Source organism: Idiotropiscis lumnitzeri, unplaced genomic scaffold (assembly GCF_059441095.1).
Source record: "Idiotropiscis lumnitzeri isolate Australia: NSW breed Sydney's pygmy pipehorse unplaced genomic scaffold, RoL_Ilum_1.0 HiC_scaffold_35, whole genome shotgun sequence".
Lineage (NCBI taxonomy): Eukaryota > Metazoa > Chordata > Actinopteri > Syngnathiformes > Syngnathidae > Idiotropiscis > Idiotropiscis lumnitzeri.
This window is the reverse complement of record NW_028283573.1, coordinates 1,265,640-1,280,453: the sequence shown is the minus strand read 5'-3', so window position 1 is coordinate 1,280,453 and position 14,814 is coordinate 1,265,640. Positions and strand designations below refer to the sequence as shown.

Sequence of the window (14,814 nt, the reverse complement as noted above, 5' to 3'; positions counted from 1 at the left end):
GGCGTTAGTGCCGTTGTGGAAAGGAACGCAACCCAATGCAAGCAGCTCCCCTTCATTACCTTTAAATTCTGCTCTTGTCAATGCTGTAGATCAGTGCCTGAAAATTTTCTTTCATACGACTGCAAAAAAAAAAAAAATCGCCACTCGTGGATAATGTAACGATCATGTGTCAGCACTTAAAAGAATTCTAACGTTATCATCTATCGCCCGCTAGCCGTCACGAAGAAATAGTTGTAAACCCGTCATCAATTTCCAGAAGCCCTAAAATGTCAGCCTTGTCTTTGCAGCTCCACCAGACGTCGAAGGGAACGCGGAGACGGCCACCGTGGTGAACTTGGTGCCCTGGACTGAGTACGAGTTCAGGGTGATGGCCACCAACACATTGGGCACGGGTGACCCGAGCATCGCCTCACGCAAAGAGAAAACGCTGCCCTCGAGTAAGTTGACGTGAAAGGGTCAGTAAACAGTTCATGGAATGAATGAAAAAGGTATTTCTGTCCAGCTTTCCGTGCTGACTGTTTTTTAGTGTCTCGAATAACTGTTTGGTTATGATGAGTATCACAGGAAAGGCCTTTGCGCTGACCTCCTGACTGACCACACAATCCTCCACAAATGAGCAGTTTGAGGAAAGCGTGTTCTGAATTTCAAGTCTTCAATGAAAATCACAGACCCTCTTTTCCAAAAAAATAAAATAAAAATCTGTGTTGAAGGTGTTGCACTTGGCATAAGGAGGAGATATGGAGAAGGATGTTGTGGTTAGTTAGTTACAGCTTGTGTGGGTTGGAGTGGTTTGTACGCATTCTTTGTATGTCGGCTCAGGATTTTCACTCTCCTGCCGTAGGTCCTGTGGTGGCGCCGTCAGATGTGGGGGGAGGCGGCGGGACGAACAGGGAGCTGACCATCACCTGGACGGTAGGTTTGGATTTTTTGGGAGATTGGTTCGAAGCTTTCAATAACCACTCCTGCTGTCTGTCACTGGGAATGGGCTTTCTTTTCTTTTTTTTGGAGGGCACTTCAAAGCAGGATTCAATAATCGGAGTTGTCAAAATAAGATGCCTCTTTGAAGTTAATTGGGGCGATGTCGCAATTTTTCTACTCAGCGAGCAGAAACAGGAGGGGTGAGCAGTTACGCATGGAGGAGGAGGAGGGATAAGACGAAAGAGACCCTGCAAACACCTTTGCCTTTTTGCTATGTTGATTAATGTTCATTGTCCTCCAGAAAAGAAAAAAATAGGTGGCAGCGTGTACCAGTTAGCCCCAAGGACAACATGAGTAGCCCACGGGTCTGTTCTAAAAATAGCTCACCTGTGATTTGACACTGTGCCTTCCGAGGAATTATTAAAACAGAAATTAATTCATATTCATTTATATATATATATATAATTTTATTTTATTATTTTTTTAAATTGTGAGCTTTAATTTTATTCCAGTGATCGCATGATACCACAATATTGATCGTACTGTCAGAATCTAATATACCTACCCATCAAGATAAGTGGCAAAGAAAAAAGACGGATGAATAGTTCCTATCGTAATCCAACGTATTCTTTTTTTTTTTTTCTTGACGAGGTGCCATTGCCAATATCTTTCCGTTTGTTGTCTTCACCAGCCCGTCCAGGAGCAGTACTACTACGGGCCAAACTTCGGCTACATCGTGGCCTTCAAACCTCGAGGTGGCGTCGAGTGGACACAGGTGACCGTATCGGACCCTCAAGCCAAGCGCTACGTGCACAAAGAGCCGTCCATCGCTCCTGCGACCGAGTTCATCGTAAAAATCCAAGCGTTCAACAGCAAAGGGGAAGGACCCTACAGTTTGCCGGAGACTATTTTTTCCGCGCAAGATGGTGAGCATCCGATGTTGTGATGTCACAGGTCGGTGGAATGTTAATACCCTCTTGAAAGCGAGCGCCATCTTCTGCCCTCGCCTTTTGTTGGGGAGGGATTATCGAGATACGTGTACCTTGAACGGTTATTAACCTCCACTGACAGACTGTCGAGATAACCACTCGCACGCTGAGTCAAGTTGGGTTACCATGGCAACACTTGAGAGCATGCCATTCAGGGCTTTTCCTGGCCCAAATTGAGGCAGAGGTGATATCATTCAGACAATTTACCCTCATGTGTGTGGCACATCCCCCGTTGTTTCAACAAATAAACACATTTTTGTGCCCAGCGCAAGTCTTGCACAAAGTGCAGTCTGCAGGTGAGCCGCCAAATCTCCCATTCCCATTGCGCAAACCCCTCGGAAGAGGATCTGTCGAAGGTACACTTATAGCTATGCACATGGGTGGAGTTTTCCGTCTTTTCGCAATCGAAATAGGCGTTTGCGCCGTAGTGGGCGTGAACACTGCTGACTTGATTACCGGGCAATTCGAGTGGATCCCCTCATTGGCTTTCAATTAAGCGCAGGAGAGGCATGCGGTCTACATTTCAGACGCATAATGGACTTGTTGGAGTCTATGCAGAAAATCGTCAGCAAGATCAACAGCAAGATCTCCACTTGCGGATGATGTCAAGTTGGCCGCTGTGAAATGGGCACCTGGAAACTTCCTTCATTCCCCGATAGCGCGTCTGCGTGTGAAAATAGCCTCACCACATCTGCAGTCTGGACAGGGGTTGACTTTTGTGTTATATTTGAGCCAGGTGATTTTTTTAAAAATAATTTTGCGGATCTAAACCAATCTAAATATTTGTTTTTTTGGTAATCTGGACATCTGGTCTTTGACGTGAACATTGCGAGATGTGTATGTGTGATGCTTTCCCACGCCAACAATCACACTCACGCAAATGTGTTTGTGTGCGTTTTTTTTCTAGTGCCCACTGATGCCCCTGGAAGCATTGACGGGAAAGCGCTTTCTGCCACCGAGGCTGTTGTATCGTGGTTCCCCATCTCGCAGAACAACATAGATGGATACCAGGTCCACTTTGCCGACAGTACTTTTAGGTATGCGGAATGTCAGAGTTTTCACTTTTGCACTACGCTCTTGGGTCTCAGGTGAAGTATTGGAGAAAAAAGGAGGACAGCGAAGGTGGCGCCCTCAGAGTGGCGGTATCTGCCCGGGAAAACCATACCAGAGTGGACGGAATGAAGCCCGACTCCCTTTACCTCATTGAGATCCGCGGCTACAACTCTGCAGGATACGGACCGGCGAGCGAACGACTCGAGATCCACACCAAGAAACCACGTATGTTTTCCAAGACAATGATTTGTATGATGTTGAATGCAAGGAATTTGTACAAATGAATTTTCACGAGTACCTAAAACTAAGACCGGTATCGGCCCGGAACCAATATCTTAATTGCTTATAGGAAAGTAGTAATTGATGTTGAGAAAGTTTGACCAAGTGAGACATCTCAACTGTTCCAAGATATTAGTATGTTGAGGAGGCGCTAAGTTTAGCCGGGGGTTTTAGCGGAGAGTCTTTGCCGCATGTGTTTTTGCTCAAAAGCTTAAAATACTGTCGCCAGACAAATTTTAAATTAGATTGAACTGTTTAAGGTTCATAGTTTGTCTTAAGTATTTTGCCTCATTTTTTTTTTTTTTTACACTTCATCAGCTCCCAGTCAAGCCCCGAGAATCATAGGTAAAAAGTTCAAGGGGAAGTCGGTGAACGTCGCCTGGGAACACGTGGAGACGCTGGCGAACGAGGCACCAGTCGACGGTTACAAAGTAAGCGGACAAATTAGCCAAATTGGCTTGACCTGACTTCAATTTGCCGACTTTGTGCTTTTGGTGCAGGTGCTGTACAGGCCGCAAGACCAACCCTCGGGCACGCTGTACATGACCATCCGGCGATACATTGAACTCCCCGTCTTCGAAAACGAGACCTACGTGGTGGAGGTCCGAGCGTATACTGAAGGTGGCGACGGGGCTGTGTCGCAAATCTTCATCACGGGTAACATAACTCGCAATTATTTTGGGTTCTACAGTGAGCGTCTTACATCCTCAGGGCTTAGATGATATCGCGTGACTGTTGACTGCTGGCCAACCATTTGCACATTCGATTAGAAAAGGTCCAAAGTTGGCAGGAGGCTGTCATCCGTCACTGTGAGAGATTTCATGGAATGAGAAATTTTGCACGACGTGACCAAAAGCCTCGACTCCTGACTCAATTTCTTCTGATGCTGATAAGTTGACTGGCCAATGGACGGCCTGAGCCCATGTCATTGATCTTGATTAGAGAAGGAATCCTCTCCTGTGGTTCTCTTATCATCTGCTCCAGACGCACATGACAGACGCATTTCACGCGTATTTTAGGCTGTGGGGGCGATTTCAAATTCGGGCTCTTGCCGAATGCTGGCCACTAAAAGTGATCCGGAATGGAATGCAGTGTCACAAACCACATGTTAATTATGTCGTAATTATATGATACAACACAAGTCTGCAGCGTTGGTGACTACTACAGGCTAGCAGCTAGCTGTTAGCATTAGCAACAAGTGCCGGTCAGTTTCCCGCCCTCCGGCCGCGATCTCGGTACAGTTCCGGCCTTATTCTGAAAATTGTCGACCACTGCCCAGCTCTGACAAGAACACTGGAATAGCACGTTACTAAAGAATTTTATTACCGTAATTGCAAAAGTGACACGTTCACATGTGTGTCTCTCAGGAGGAAGTGTCATGGCCGCCCAGCCTCTCAGCATCCTCGGCCTGCTCCTGGTGGCCGTTCTCTGCCTGAACCTGTGAATGTAGCGACATCTTTGTCTTCACCTCCACGTGAAGGACCCTCTTTTACAGTTGACCACCTAGAAGGACTTTTTGGGACTCTTTCCACAATCGTTTGGTTCCACTCATTCCAACTCTTCCCCTTACCGGAAGATTCTCGTGGGAATAGACGGAAACACATGGAAATGGGCGTCCCTTATTTATCCACGAAAAGCCTCTTTGGAGGAGTGTCAAAGGAGCTCTGTCAACTTTTTGAAATATGCCTTATGTAAATGTCTGCATTTATCGTTCACGAGAACATCTTTTCCAACACGTCAGTCCTTTGAATTATTATTTTTTTTGTGGATACAAACAAAATAATCCCCATTACATCCCATAATTTTGAGCTCAACAATGATCTGTGCAGGATAAGTGCACGTGTTTACGAGTATCTATATACTGTACATGTCTTTCTTTACCTGTACTTCCGTTCCATTCCCGTGTTTGTTTTCGGACGAAAAGTGAAGCAGAGCCTCGGCTAAGTGGATACAGTCAAAGCAAAGCTCCAAGAGCGCAACGTCTTCAAAGTCAAGACCGTATTTCCTTACGTAGTGGCCAGAGATGCAAAGAGGAGGCTTTATTGTGTAAAAATTTACTTTTAGAAGAATATTGTAAATATTTTTAATCCTATTCAAATAATGATACTTTGTAATTTAAATGCTATTTATTAGATTAAATATATATATAATATAATATTTAGTTTTCTTCCCGCAATTGAGTTTAGTAACTTTCAGTCTTCATTTTTATGGTGAATAGCATTTATTTGGGGCAGTGTTTTTTTTTTTTTTTTTTTTTTCCTAATTCAAGTGGACAAAAAAAAAATTCTATTAGAGTTACGGCTACTATTTGAGGAAATACGGTACTTTAATAAATTGTATGCTGGAAAGTTCTTTTCTATTTAAACATGAACGGGCTCCCAGTGCACAACGTAAGGCATTTTCTTTTTCCAATTTGTACTTCCTGTCGGTGTATTGACCATCAACTTTTGTCTTTCAAGTGTACTTAGGGTTGCAGAAAATGCTCAGCAAAGATTCCGCTAAGAGGAACGATACACAGACGCAGACGTTTTTGAAGCGAGTCCTCGGCCACGAGCAGAGGAGGCTCTCAACATGCTGACACTGCCAAACAAACTGTTTGCTGAAACATTACCAAGTGGGGAAGCACAAAAGCAGATGCTTGGATTGCAAGTGAGTGCGGGCGTTATTATCAGCACAGGAAAAGTCATCTTCTGTCCTGGCATGCGACTCAGAGTGACTTTTGAATTTATGACGCTCAGCGCTTCGAAGGCTTTGTTTTGGATGAGAGCCTCCGGCTTTTTAAAGCAGTTTCAACAACTTAGACGGAAGCAATATCTCGTATAGCTCGTTGATGTTGTGTGTTCAGAAGTAATCTGGATTGACTGATTTCTTGAAATTGAAGCATATGCAAGACCGCTGACAATATCGTCAACTATTTTTGCTTTGGCTGTATCATGACAAAAAAAAAACGAAAAAACGAAATGAAATCGGTCGGTGTTTGTTTACATACAGTTACCACCAAACAGTCCAGTACAGTTCAGTTCGCCGCAGTACGCTTAAGATCGGCATAATTTGACCAATCGCTTTCAACAAAGCATCTCGTGCTCGCAAACTGTACTAATGCGAAAAGTTCTAAGTTTGGCAACGTCATAAATACCTTTCAGATATTTAATTTTTGTTTACTGCCAATTGGAAAAGGGGAATTTGGCTTCAGCTATATCCTCTGAATTCTTTTTTTTTTCACTCCCAGTTTGCACCAAGCAGTACAGATTAATTCTGTTATATTTTAATTTATTTTAATTCGGGACGTTTCAGACCAGTATGATCCGACCAATCTAGCGCGACCATTCAGCCAGGGGTGGGCAAACGTTTTGATTGGCGGGCCATAATGGGTTCTAAAATTTGACAGAGGGGGAGCAGATGGATGGAGTATTTTGGTAACCTCACCTCATTGGGGAAAAAAAAATACATTTAATTTTTAATTAAATTGAACAAAAGCATTACAACAATATATTTGTCTTTGAAAAACCACTGAATTTAGAAAATAAAACATCAACAAGGTTTAGTCATATAATTTTTTTTCAAGTTCTGTCTCTAAAACAATAAAAAAAATAGTATCGGGGCATTTTTATTTTTTTTACTTGCTACATGTAAAATTAGCAAACGACTGTATTGCTAAATTAAAAAGAAAAAAAGTAAAAAATGTGAGCTGCGTCAGGCTGAACTGTACTGCCCCTTTACTGCTACGTGGAAACGCAACTTTAGCGTTGAGCGCGACATTCACCGTTTTCAATCCGTGACATTCGCGCCCACTTAACACTTGTCTCATTCGTATGTGGCTACTTTTTATTCCCATAACAGGACAACATGCCTAGCTCCTCTTATGACCACATTTTATTTCAAACGAGAGTATCGTGCGTCATTTCATTTCAACTTCCCTCAATGGAGGACTGAAAATGCTGCGTTTGGATTTGATGGTGGCCATGCTTTCTGTGTTGTGACCATCCACCGCTAAGTGCTTCTCCCAGTTTCCCCCTTCCATGCAACAGACGAGCGCAAAGGGTTGCCGCATGCATGATCGCCTTGAAAGTTAGCGACATTGTCCTTTTCTTTTTTTTTTTTTTCCATTCAAAGCTGTGGCGCTCACATTCTAACGTGCATGAGAGATACATTCCATCCTGCGTGGCATCCCTTTTACAGCAACTGAGTGTCCCGATTAAAGCTTCATCCGAGCTTTACTTGCCTGTCATTTGTCATGAAGGGTGTGGGAGTGTTTTTTTTTTCCCCCCCTTCTCCTCGAAGTGACATCTAAAGCTTAGTTGCCACGTGTAAGGGATCAAACTGGAATTGCTCATTGGCTGGACAAGAAACAATAAAAGTGTAGTAAACTAATGCATTGTTTTTTTTTTAATGAATTTTGTTACAAATACATGAGAGATGACTCTGACGTGAGTCAGATGTACGTCACCATTTTTACGGACTTGGACTTGTTTGGCTAAAACATACATAAGGCCAGAGTTTGACAGTGACAAGACAGTGGGACATTTGTTTTGTTTCTGGAGCTCAAAAACGAAAATCAAATCCAATTTACAAAGGTATGCCCAAGGTCACAAGATTAAGAGCAAAGCCAGCATCAGTCTTCTTAATCGCCACTATGTTATCTTTCTGTTTGCAGATATTATTAGTACTGAGCGATTGGGAGCTGCACACACCTCTCACCACACTGGCTCAATAATAAATTGCTGTTTTAACGCACTTGATTTAAAATCCAGTTCCGTCATGAATTTGTCTTGTGTAAACTTCCTCACCACACCGTCCACTTAAAACGTTTTGTGTCATCTGATGTCGCACAGCCGATGGAGAAGCTTTGAAATTATTCCTTATGTGTGCCAGAAAAAAAAGGCAAAAGAAAGTCTTTCCATATGTTTTTCCCGGTCACCATTTATCTTTACTGCCTTTTGAATTGATAGCAGATCTTGTCATTGTATCAAAAGAAATTAAAATAAAATAGGAGAAATGGGTGGCGCATTTATGAGTGAGGCTTGAATGAACAACTTTTCTTTGCTCAGTTCAAGCGTGAACGATGATGATTATACACCAAACAGATCCAACGCATTGAAGATGTATTTCATCAATCTGTCAAAATGTCCCCAGCATCTTAAGCAAAAACATCTGCTGGACTTTGGTCTCCTATCAGGTGTCCAGCAGATGAAAAGAAGATTTATGATGGCACTCATCCTCATGCATCAAGTCCAACCCGATTAAACAACACATTAAGATTAATGAATGAAGTGAATTTGAGCGGTTAGAAAGAAAACATAAAAGATGAAGAAACATCAATTTGACTAGAACACATCAAAGTAGAGTTGTCTAAAAGAACTGAAAATACATTGTTGGTTTAAAAATATATTACTAATGCTTTTAAAATAATGAAAAAAACTTATAAAATTATTACTCCATTAATATATTGACAGTATTATAACAATAAAAATCTTGAATAAATTTAAAAATAAAATTACGTATTACGGTCATTTTTAATCATGTATTTAACAAGTATTAGTATTAAAAGAAATAATGATAAATGCAAGTTAAAGGTCACACCTGGCACCTGAATTTTACGAGTTTGTTTGGAGGAGAAAGAAATTGCATAAAATATAAAAATACTCCAAAAATGAAAAATGGTGGAGCGAACAACAGCACTGATTTGCCAATCGAATTTAAAATCATTGTCCATATTAAAACCCAAGTATGACACTCGTGCCTTTAGATAAAATGCGAGAGGGGGGGGCAAAGTCAACAGGTTTGAAAGTAGAAGGGCCACAGGGACCGAGCGCCATAACGTCCGTCTTCTTTTCGTTGAAATTCAAGAAATTTAAGAGACATCTAATCACGTAAACTCTTCTTCAATGGGAGTCAGCACACACCTGCAACCATTTAAAGTGTCTCTTATTAACCTCAATCGATTTTACCTGTTCAAGTGGACATTTACTGACCTCTGTCGTTTACAACTACTGAACTACAAGTTCAACGAGTTCACACTAAATGAAGTCACGTGCGCAATGTTCAAATGAAGTCATGCGAATGACGTTAAAATATAAAACAAAAAGTGTGTTTTGTTTTAAAAATGGCAAAAATGGGGTCAAGGTTCAAATGTAGAGCAGTGGCGCGGTGAAAGGTGAGTCAACGAAATGACGTCACACATCTCCCTCCCCGGTTAGGCTGCGAACACTTTCGAACCTTCTTGTGTCCAAACTTTATCCCGAGTGGAAGTACACCGGCAAAACTACAAACTATGTGCGCCGAATGCTCCGCATTTTGCCGACAAAACCCCTCAGAGTCCAACCCGGATGAAAGGATGGAACGGCAAACGAAAAACGAACCGGTGACCATCCGGAGTTGTCAGCGGGGAAGCGGGCAGTCCCTACCCGGCGAGGACGCCTCGAGGGCGGACTGCGTGGACCAGCTGCTCGCGCTGACGGGCGCCCTGGAGGAGAGAAGATCAAGTTGGGCGCAACGAGCTCGGCTGTTGGGGCTGGAGGGTGTTCAGCAGCCGGGAGATCAACTCTGGAGGCTCCACCAGTGTTTGGTGCACATGGACAATATAGCGTGGCAGCTTTTTGACTATTACCAGGTAAGGTGACGTCACAATTTTCGAACAATAATGCTTATATATCATTTCACAATTGATAGATAAGTTAGGCGTTTTAGTTTGTGTTTTTCCCCTGTTTTCAAGAAAAACAGGTTATATCTCACCATATAATGTGATTCATCCATCTCCACAATTTGATATATATATATAATATATAATATTCAGCATAGAATTTACTCTGAGAATTTTACACTGAATACTCCCCTAGATGGCGAGCTGGATTTTTTTTTTGTGCCAGGGTGGCGTCAATATTAATGACACAACGTCATAGTATTATTACCACTAAAAATATTGACTATGAAAAAAATGTCTTTAATAAGCAAAACACCAACAAAATCAAACCCCTCTTAAAAAAGATGGTTTATTTGATGTTAAAGTTAAAATGTAAGTTGGTTCTTTACTGAGCCTTCTGTACAATATTGTTTTAACGTTTCATCTTCCATCAGGGGGATATGAGCGCCACCGTGACATCACAGCGAGTCAACGCTGCACAGGTATTTAATTTATACCACACTGGACACACTATTAGGTACACTTGCTCTGACGAGTTTAAATATCTCAAATTCTCCCTTAAAGATCATGAAGCTCACTTTTGTCTTTTGCTATCATTTCACTGTTTGCTTATTGTTGTGGTTAAGCTTTTCTGTCATTCCACAAATAACTTTTATTCCTGTTGAAATGGCTTTGTTGGGGAAAATGATAATCATAGAAAACTACTGTGATATAATTTTGAGCTCATATTGTTCTTTGTCAATGGTCGTATTTAATGAGTGCCCAAAATGGCCTTTAAAAAAAGTCTTGCTCGTCTTAACTGGCAAAACACGCAAAAGTGTATCTGGTGTTTATACTTAAAGAAATTCCTCACAAGTGTACGGAAATTGCTCATTTTGACAAGGAGTTGCCGTTCAGAAAAAGTTCTTGAGCTCACATTATGAGTATTAAACCATTTGCCACCATTTGTTTATTTTTGGGGGATTTTGAGCCCTTTTAAATCTGCTAGACTGTATGCCTTTTTCATTCCAATTTTTCACTGCTGACTTAGCTCAGGCTAAATATTGACTTTGAAGATTAAGCCTGCGTGTTCTAACCCAACTTGTGACATCCATCCGATTGGATGTGAAATGAGTTTGGAAGATGCTTTGGTGCTTTTGCTTTGCAAAAAATGATGTTGTGTTATATTATATTGCATTGTGGTTTATATATTTATGTATATGTATATATATGCATTCTTGATGAGTGTCAAAATGTTGGAAGTGGTGCATGAAAATATCAACCCAAGCAATAATCGCTTGCAAGTGCTTGGAGTTATTCTGTTTTGAAACATTTCCAACTTTTATTCCACCCAAATCTCCTATTAACCGAATAATTTCTGCAAATCTGCTCAAATGTTGTGACTTCTGATTTAAGGAGAGCTTGCTTGTGTGATTTGCATAATGAGTTTTGTCCAAGCAGGAAGCTCTTTTCATTGTCATTGGCTTTGAACTCATCCGTAGACTGTATTCTTGATTTATTTGCATTTTATTGACGCAAAACGTTATCCATATTGTAACATGAGACCTTTGTCGAGTCTTCCCGATTTAAAAAAAAATGTGATCGGGACATTTCTTTGTCCATGAAAGACGGAAAAACGTTGAATGAAGTGCGTTGTCAAGGTACTGCCTGGCTAGCGGGTCTTGTTTCATTTTGGGTCAGCTTTTCAATTTTTTTTTTTTTAAATTTATTTTACTGTTTTAGTCAAACCAAGAATCCTATTAATTTTGCCAAGCAACACACCAGTCAAATAAATCTGAATTCACTCCCTTGCAGCAGTTTACAGTTCATTGCGAGTATTCGTCGCACGCTGGGAATTTGCTGTCCTGTTTTCCAGTTCCTCGGAAATACCTCTGCGCCGGTTCTGCTCCGTTTGTCGTTTCACTGGGAATTTACATCTCAGCTGTTTATCCTTCAAGCGTTGAGAGGGACCGCCCCGGCTCACTATTTCCTATTTCCACTCCACTTCAACTGACACGCACACACCAAGCACCTTCGAGTCAATTTCAGCCGACATCAATGCACATGATATCATATTATTCATGATGAAATTCGACTGAGATGAGCCACACCTCTTTCGCGGCAATTTTTAACCTCACATTGCCCCCATTTTCATAGACATTGGTTTGGCAGACAATGTGTTATTCCAAAGCGTGTGGCTCTTCCTGGCTAATAACGCATTATGCTGACATCAGGATTATTACGGGCCGAGCGCCGAGAGGTTTTCAAACTCACATACTTCCGTGTAGGTTTGCGTACGGTATTGTTGGTGTTGGCGTTACGTTCCGTGAAGCCACGCTGCTCGGTTGTTTTAGGACGGAGGTGTGAAGAATGGAATGTTCCAAGACCTCCATGGGTGTCGCAAGAGGCATTTTGGGTCATTTGGTGACTGCTTTTTGAAAGGATCTTTTGTAAATGCGAGTTAAGTTTGAGACACTTTTTCATGGCGTCAATTTGTTTCGCTGAAGTGATGAACTAAATGTTCCAATTTGAGCTTGCTTGTTATGAGCATTAGCAAAAGGCACAATTTTGCTTGTGAACTTAGTCACATGATACAAAAACTGAAAAAAATCATCTTAAATCAACGCTTGAATTTTGCTTGAATTTTGCTTGAATTAATTTAGGAATATTTTTACGCATTATACATGTTTTTTTTTTTTTATATGTACTGCATGGGTGGTGGTGGAGGGGAGGTCCTAGCTGAATATTGAGCAGGTTGGGCTTCATACGTGGTCGTTTTTTTTTTCAAAATTAAAATGTTTTCAGCCTTGAATAATAATTAAAAAAACAAACAAAAAAAACAACTGACGTTTATCTTTTTTTTCATCTGTGCGGCCCGATCCAAAGTAGCCTGCGGTCCAGTAATGGACCGCAACCCGGTGGTTGGGGACCACTGTCTTAGAGGATCGTGATTTTTGATTTTGACACTCTATTGTTTCAGGTTAATTAAATTCAAATATATCTTCGTTTGTCTATCTATCTGTCTATGGTGACATTTTACTTAAAAGATTCAAACTTTTATTAGAGTCCACGACTAATTTTATGTAGCGAATCATAAACAATTGGCGGTTCCATCTTGGGAATCTGCGGCCATGCGTTTTTATTTTTTTTGTTCATGTGAATAATTTGAGTTGCAGCTTGATGCTTTCCAACTAGGAGTTTATGTTTTTATAGGCGTATCTGTTTTTCTCCTTTACTTGTTGATTTTTGGCAACATAAGATGCATTATATGTTAAATAAATCAAGCAGGTTTGGGTTGGTAGGAAATACGGATGTTTGCATCGAATACCAGTTGGATTTCATCATTTTCCTGGGCATACAAACTTGCTTCTTTAAATTTTATATTAAGGGTAAAAAAAAACACTTTCATTTTATCATTTTATTTATGCGAGTTTCACATTTTATTTGAGAAGTCAAAACAAATGTCAGCTTTATTAGTTGTTTTTAAACAATCATAGTAGATGACCAAATATGTAAAAGTTCACCAGGATAAAATACCCTCCGACATTTAATTTTGTTTTTTAATTTTTTTTTTATAAAAAAAATGAAAATGGCAAAAAAAAAAAGAAATCCGAAACCAAAAAATGAAGCAGTTTTAAGAGTACTAATTAGAAGCGTTGCAGTTTTTCCGCACTGGGTTCACTCTCACATGGAGGAAGCGCTTCGTGACTCGAGCAATTCATCATCTTACTCACCTGAGACAGGGAAAAGCTTCGCTTGCTGGTCTTGTTTGCCTCGCAAGCTTGATGCACTTACCAGGTTATTTTATGGCGCGTTGACATTTTTTAATGGTCGCAGCTGGCACCGGCTCCCCTTGACTCAACTCAACTCAAAAAGCTTTCACGCGACTACGGTTGGAACGTGACCACATGGTTTGTTCAAAATCTTACTGATCAACTGCATCAGGTTGGATCTGCTTGACCCCGATGAAAGTGGACTGTAACAACAAGAAGTGTTTGCATTTTGCAGGGAAATCTTTTTTCGTGTTTTTTTTTTTTATTACAAAGAAAGAAAGCTCTACTGTGGGGTACTCCTACTGCACCCCTAGCAACTCGCGAGTTTCTGGAAATGGAACAAATCTACTCCCCTGGTATATTGTGGCATCAAAATCCATCCACGTATTGTTTATAATTAAATTTTATTCATCTGAAGAGCTGTAAACGCTGTTTTATTGTGCAGCACAGGGGAGGAAATGTAGCGCACTCAACCGCCACTGCCAGAGACCGTAAAGGTTTTGACCGTTTTGAGTTTGCCGCTTCGAGGTTTGAGTCTAGAATGATTTTTATTTTTTTTTATTTTTTCTGAATGCGGTTCCCAACCTTGACAGATTTTCAATTTGCGTCCTCTTTGAACAATCCCTTTTTTTTTGTGTGTGTTCAGTGTCACATTGAACAATTTTATTTATTTATTTATTTATTTGCTATACAGGGACAATATATATTAATGAAGATTTCAATAATAAAATATAAAAAAAAATCAAATAATAAAAGCTCATTTCCATTAGTAGCAAGAATTAGAGTAACAATTATAGCGGTAACTCAATCCAATCAATAAAAAAACAGCATTAAACATGACTAATAACCCGACTGCAGGGATTAATGTTGATAAATTCGTCCCATTAGCCATTTCTATAGATTATGTCAAAAATGATCTGTCTGAGACAAACTTTGTTTTGTGGGATTGAATTCCTCTCAATCCTGCCCTAAAAACTGTCTGACCAAATTATCTTTAATTTCTTTTTTTTTAAACATAATTTCGCAATCTCCCCTTTAGTAGACCCTCTCATACCCCAATAAGTGTGTGTTTCAAAAAAAGAATAATGCAGTGTCAAATAACACCAGTTTAGGAGGAACATTCATCGGCAGCGGAATTAAGGGCTGCCTCACCTCTTGTTGACAATTCGGATTAACGACATGC

At 40.7% G+C, this 14,814-nt stretch overlaps 2 protein-coding genes across 3 annotated transcripts in view; both read left to right on the top strand.

The window, feature by feature from the left end:
* cntn1a (contactin 1a) overlaps positions 1–7,973 on the top strand; it is a 59,419-nt gene extending 51,446 nt beyond the window's left edge. For both annotated transcript variants that reach the window (XM_088287182.1, XM_088287183.1), the window contains exons 17-24: positions 288–437; positions 842–912; positions 1,610–1,844; positions 2,815–2,918; positions 2,996–3,185; positions 3,558–3,670; positions 3,740–3,896; positions 4,607–7,973. In XM_088287182.1, coding sequence (XP_088143308.1) covers positions 288–437; positions 842–912; positions 1,610–1,844; positions 2,815–2,918; positions 2,996–3,185; positions 3,558–3,670; positions 3,740–3,896; positions 4,607–4,683 — 1,097 coding nt within the window. In that variant the 3' untranslated portion in view covers positions 4,684–7,973. The remainder of the gene's footprint in view (positions 1–287; positions 438–841; positions 913–1,609; positions 1,845–2,814; positions 2,919–2,995; positions 3,186–3,557; positions 3,671–3,739; positions 3,897–4,606) is intronic.
* Positions 7,974–9,091: 1,118 nt separating this feature from the next.
* Positions 9,092–14,814, top strand: part of LOC148315873 (PDZ domain-containing RING finger protein 4) — a 115,616-nt gene continuing 109,893 nt past the window's right edge. The window contains exons 1-2 of the mRNA XM_088287300.1: positions 9,092–9,849; positions 10,314–10,361. Of these exons, the coding sequence (XP_088143426.1) occupies positions 9,511–9,849; positions 10,314–10,361 (387 nt within the window). The 5' untranslated portion in view covers positions 9,092–9,510. The remainder of the gene's footprint in view (positions 9,850–10,313; positions 10,362–14,814) is intronic.